Source organism: Aulostomus chinensis, chromosome 10, assembly GCF_037954235.1.
Source record: "Aulostomus chinensis isolate RoL2024-O1b breed Wild chromosome 10, RoL_Achi_v1.0, whole genome shotgun sequence".
Classification (NCBI taxonomy): Eukaryota; Metazoa; Chordata; class Actinopteri; order Syngnathiformes; family Aulostomidae; genus Aulostomus; species Aulostomus chinensis.
The window spans coordinates 28,812,493-28,819,028 of record NC_141329.1 but is presented as its reverse complement, the minus strand read 5'-3'; the positions used below and the strand labels follow the sequence as shown (position 1 = coordinate 28,819,028).

General features: G+C 48.7%; 1 protein-coding gene across 1 annotated transcript in view; it reads right to left on the bottom strand.

Annotated features, from left to right (window-relative positions):
• LOC147255204 (fibroblast growth factor 12-like) overlaps positions 1–6,033 on the bottom strand; it is a 36,815-nt gene extending 30,782 nt beyond the window's left edge. The window contains exon 1 of the mRNA XM_086216949.1: positions 5,861–6,033. Within this exon, the coding sequence (XP_086073075.1) occupies positions 5,861–5,912 (52 nt within the window). The 5' untranslated portion in view covers positions 5,913–6,033. The remainder of the gene's footprint in view (positions 1–5,860) is intronic.
• Between the last annotated feature and the right edge of the window lie 503 nt (positions 6,034–6,536).

The following is a 6,536-nucleotide window of genomic DNA, read 5'->3' as shown; positions in this document are numbered from 1 at the left end:
ACACACACAAGAACAAACACACACACACACACACACGAACAAACACACACACAAACACAAACACACACACACGAACAAACACACACACACAAACACAAACACACACACGAACAAACACACACACACACACACAAACACACGAACAAACACACATACACACAAACACATGCACACACACAAGAACAAACACACACACACACAAACACACACACGAACAAACACACACACACACAAAAAACAAACACGCATGCAAACACACGCGCACAAACACGCACACACAAACAAACACACATACACACACACACGAACACACACACACACGAACAAACACACACACACGAACACACACACACACGAACAAACACACACACACAAAAACACACACACACGAACAAACAAACACACACACGAACAAACACACACACACACGAACAAACACACACACACACACACGAACAAACACACACACAAACACAAACACACACACACGAACAAACACACACACACAAACACAAACACACACACGAACAAACACACACACACACACAAACACACGAACAAACACACATACACACAAACACATGCACACACACAAGAACAAACACACACACACACAAACACACACACGAACAAACACACACAAAAAACAAACACGCATGCAAACACACGCGCACAAACACGCACACACAAACAAACACACATACACACACAAACACAAACACACACACACAAACAAACACACACACAAACACACACACACGAACAAACACACATACACACAAACACATGCACACACACAAACACACACACACACAAACACACATACACACAAACACAAACACACACACACGAACAAACACACACACAAACACACACACACGAACAAACACACATACACACAAACACATGCACACACACACGAACAAACACACACACACGAACAAACACACACACAAACACATACACACACACGAACAAACACACACACACACAAACACACGCGCACACACACAAACGCACACACACGCACACACACAAACACACGCACACAAATACACACACACAAACACGCACACACACACAAACACACTCACACAAACAAACATACGCATGCAAACACACACTCACACAAACACGCACACATGCACACACACGCACAAACACACATGCACACAAACACGCACATACACATGCACACAAACACACACGCACACACAAACACACACACAAACACACGCACACACACAAACACACGCACACACAAACACACACACAAACACACGCACACACAAACACACGCACACACACAAACACACACGCACACACAAACACACACAAACACACGCACACACACAAACACACACACACACAAACGCACACAAACACACGCACACAAACACACGCACACACACAAACACACACCCACACACAAGCACACACAAACACACGCACACAAACAAACACACACAAACACACACGCACACAAACACACGCACACACAAACACACACACCAATCCCTGCAACTCAAGTTGGACAGTAGACATCGAGAACACCCCACTTGACATCTGCTACACTGCTAATGGTCAGGTGTTTTTCAGCCGTACAAAGCACAACACCCACTGACCTTTGACCCTTGCTTGGTGAAAAAAAAAAAAGGAACCGGAAAAGCTCAGAAGCAAAGAATAAAAAGAAATGCTGGAACCACTGCCACAGTTTCAAGTTTGGTGAAAGTCCAACACTTCCTGTCCCATCAACACGAGGGGGCGTGACAGGAAGGCTGACTGTCAGCGTCGGGGTTCATGATGCTCAACCACCTTCCTGCAATGGTCATGTGATCGTCTCCGTCTTCTGGCGTGAAGAATCGGAGACTATCTATTGACACCCGCAACAGGTCAGAGGTCAGCTGATGCAACAGCAGCCAGTCAGTGTTGGTGAAGCAGCTCATTGATGAAACTGATTGATTGACTAGTTGTTCGTGTGATGTCACAGATTTGTGATTGACAGCTTAGTTTACCAGATGGGATTTGAAGAGCCAATACAGGAGAGACCGATCAATCACAACAAACCTGATCTGATCAAAACCTGGCCTGTCCCTTTAAGAGTACTGCCATGGAGACAGTGAGCAGGAGCGAGAGAGGAGGAAGACAGACAGACAGACAGAGAGAGAGAGAGAGAGAGAGAGAGAGAGAGACTTTAACCTTAAAGTGTATCGTCATGTTGAGAGTCAGCAGACCTTTTAATTATTTATGAGGCTTGCCTGACACACACACGCACACGCACACACACACACACGCATACACACACACGCACGCACGCACACACACACACGCATACACACACGCACGCACACACACACACACGCACACACGCACACACACACACACACACACACACACGCACGCACGCACACACACACACGCATACACACACGCACACACACGCACACACGCACGCACACACACACACGCATACACACACGCACGCACACACACACACACGCACACGCAGGGTTGATGTAATGCCGCGGTGTGGCTGCAGCAGAGGAGCCGAGTGGATCTGCATTAACGTTCCCATCAGCCCCGGCGTCACCTCCAGCCACGCCCACTACAACACGCATGTGTTACACGTGATGAACGATTCCCCATAAAAGGACTGATTATGTCATTGATCAATCAAGTACACAGGTAGTAAGTATTTTGTCCTCCTGAGGCGTGTTCACCCAGCGATGTAATGCCATTGATGATGTCATCTCTGACAGGATGGCGTGCCAGGGGCTTTTCTTTGTTGTGTTTATTGATGATTGTTATTCACATCGAAGGCCGTTCAGCTGTCGAAGCCTTCCGTGTGTTCAGGAATGTTGCTGCCTGCAGCAAAGCATCATGGGACATTTAAGGAGTACAGTTGTGAGCTCCCCGCCGATCAGACTGAAGTCATAAAACAGAATAACTGACGGGGAATAAATGAAGGGGAGTCAGTGGAGACGTTCTCCTCCTAGAACGGCAGAGTAGAACTTCATAAATACCTCGTCTGAGACATGACTACAACTCCACTGCCACGAAAAAAAATTCCTGGTTCATGTTGCCATGGTGATCAGATCCAGGCTCCGCCCGTCCAGCAACTGTCAGGACATTCAGCTAATTTTTGTAATAATCCTGCTGCAGACAAACACAGATGGAAATCAAACCTCCTGGGTGGAGGTAAAAATAAAAGCGCTTCATCTTTTTTTGGTGACGGACCAACGCTACTTCCTGTCTCCCAGAGCAGAGCAGGTGCAGAGCGTCTGATGTAAGCCTCGCTGTGGGAGAGTATCTGCTGCCAAAGCACAAGGAAAAAAACACACTTGAAGATGGAAAGAAGGTGAGGAGGCTGAAAGGCTCAGTGACTGGAGCTCGCAGGCCTGCGGGAGCACCTGAGCTGCCGGTGATACAGGAGTCCGACTTCCTGCCGCTCTGCTAATGCTTCCTGCGCTAATGGAACACATTAACATGTCAGCGGCAGATTTATGACCACGTTGGGAAAACGCTTGACTCTCTAGGACAGAGATCTTAGAGGCTGGAGGATCTCAAAGGTGATCCAGACGTCCTCCGCTGCGATGACGAAGACCAGGAGGCGAAAACCCCCGACGGCAGCGGTCGTGGTGAGGATGAGCGACTGACATTAAGGCTTAGTTCCAATGTCAGAGGACCTGTTTGTCACATCTGTTGATCTATTTTATATTTTGAGTCACATGACGCTGAGATGACCCACAGTCACATTTACAACGCAATCAGTCGCAGAAAGCTCGTCAAAGTAGAGTTACTAGAAGTACTAGAGCTGAGAAATACTTTGGTAAAAGTACACTGGCAACATGAGTAAAGAAGCCTGTAACAGATTACTTCCTTGTAGAGCGCCGATGCACCACACTGACATGCTACCAACAGTTTCCAAAGAAACAAATACTGCAGTACAGAGGTACTCAAAAATGTACAGGAGTCCTGAAGTAAAATGTAGTTTGTTTGTGTCCATCAATCTGAAGCCAGTCTTCTGTTCTGCAGGTTAAGAAAACAGCAAGACGGTTGGAGCTGAACACGTTCTGATGGATGTTCCGGATGGACGCCACGGTGGAGCAGTGGTCCTCCCTGTGGCCCCCCAGCAAGAAGGTTGTGGGTGGAGCCCCGGCTGCAGCACGGGGTCTTTCTGGGTGAGTCTCCATGTTCTCCCTGTTCCTGCTGGGTTCTCTCTGGTACTCCAGCTTCCTCCACAGTCCAAAGACATCAAGAGGGACCAGGTTAATCCAGACTCTAGATTGACCGTAGGCGTGGCTGGGAGAGCCAATGGTTGTCTGTCTCTATGTGTTGGCCCTGCCATGGACTGGTGACCTGTCCAGGGGGAAGGCTGCTGGGATAGGCTCCACCCCCACCACCCTGAACAGGAGAAGAGGGGGAACATGGAGGGAGGGATGATGGATGAGTGGATGGATGGATGTCCTGCCGGCAGCTGATGATCAACGCATCGGCCATCCACTGGTTCCGTCTTTACATCAGAGAAGTGGGCGGGGCATTTGATTTGAGTGCTGTCGTCAGACTGGACCAGAATGTGGTTCATGTTAATAACGACCTCAAGAGGCCAGCTGCCATTTTGTTGATGTGCTAAAAGATTAACAACCAATAAGGATTAAGGGTGATGGTGGGGCAGCACTGGTGTGGGGTGGTTGTGTGGTTGTGGTTTTGTGGTGAATATGTGGTTGTTGTACACAAGTTTGCAGGTAGACTGAGACGTGTGGAGGCGTCAGGTGGAGGACGAGCAGCACTCGTTGAATAAATCAGACGTTTTTGTGCTCACGGTTTCTGTCTTTCATCCGTTCAGCGTCTGCGGGACCACGTCATCACGTGTTTCTGCTCTCAAACATCAATAAATGCCCAGCCAACACACACACACACACACACACACACACACACACACACACACACACTGTTTGGGTGTGTGTCAGCTGATCTGCAGAAACACTCGTCCTCTGGGACGGCGTGTGTGTGTTCGCTGGGTCTCTCAGGTTTCTGAGTTCTGGTCAGCAGGTTGTTTACAGTCCCAGAATCAATAACGAGACACCGTCAACAAACACACCTGTGGCTGCATCAGACGCCGCCTCCTCGCAGAACTCAGGACAGGAACCCCATCTGGTCTGTGTTAGCTAACTCCGAGGGGTCAGAGGTCAGAGTCTACCTCAGCCTTGTGGGTAAGGAGGGGACGACTCAACAAAGCCAAAACAACGCTGAGCGTCGGGTGGCGGCCTGGGTTACCACATTAAGGACTTTGGTGTTTGTATGAATGACCAACAACATCTGCACAAAAAAATCAACACTGTCACTACAGCGTGGTTTCAGAGTCAGAGGGCGTAATGAGAGGATGCACGCCACACCACGCCACGCCACGCCACGCCACGCCACGCACTTGAGCCACGTCCTCGCTGCCTATCACACACTCACATTGGAGACGAATGTCGTGCGTTCTGAGTTGTGTTTGGCTAGCAAGCGATCCCCGCAACAGAGTACAAATACTTCAGCAGCTTTCTAGGTTTTGCTGGCAACTTTTTATATTTACTCCCTACACTTTGACGGTGACAGCAGTACTTTCTGTTTTGAAACAAACAACGGCACGTTCAGTTTGCTAGCTTGGTAGCTTAGTTCATTCAAAATGTTTTGGGTCCAAAGCTGCTAAGCTAACGTTAGCTGGGGTGATCATAATTTGATTATCAAAAACCAGTACACAACTAAGCCTCTTTTCACGCCACACTCGCCATTTCACACGCTCATTTGCCAAAGTTGAGATTTGCTCAAATTCCACGAAATCCGTTGAAATTGGCGTTAAAAAGGGCGCACTGACCTGAGGTCTCACCCTTGGGATTTTCTGGAACTTGGCAGCTCTGGATGTACATTTAAAGTCCACCGCCGCTTTATGGATAGGAAATTCTTACATGACAAAATACTTTCTACAACCAAAGACACCAATTCTGATGTGGAAACAGGATGCATCCTGGGAAAAAACAGGACATTTGGTCACCCGAACGTTAGCACTGTAGTGTGTAGCAAAGTACGAGCTGTGCTGACGCAGCATCATGCTAGTAGCGACGTATCCATGAGAAACAACTGGAGGTGACCAGAGTAGCAGGAACGCTTTTGTAACGAGCTTTGTTCACCGTCCGTCCTTCCTGATGCACGAGGAGATGTTTTTCTCGTGGAGGGAGGGAGGCAGTCCACCTGGAACAGCTCAGAGACAGCAAACGCCTGCAAGCGAGCTCCCTTCCTGTTAGCTTGTTTTGGCTAGCACACTGTCCACAGTTGCTCCAAAATCTGTGGCAAAACTGTTTTGATGTCCTGAAGCCGAATACCAACAATAACCAAGGAGTGGGTAGATCAGAGTGGACGGGGGATTCTGGAGGACGTCACTGGACCTTTTCCAGGGTTTGGGGGATTTTCTGGGGGGTTGCTGGCTAGGAGACAAATCGCAGGTGTGACCGCACTGCGTCCCGCTCAGACACTGGGACGTCGACCCGTCCCAG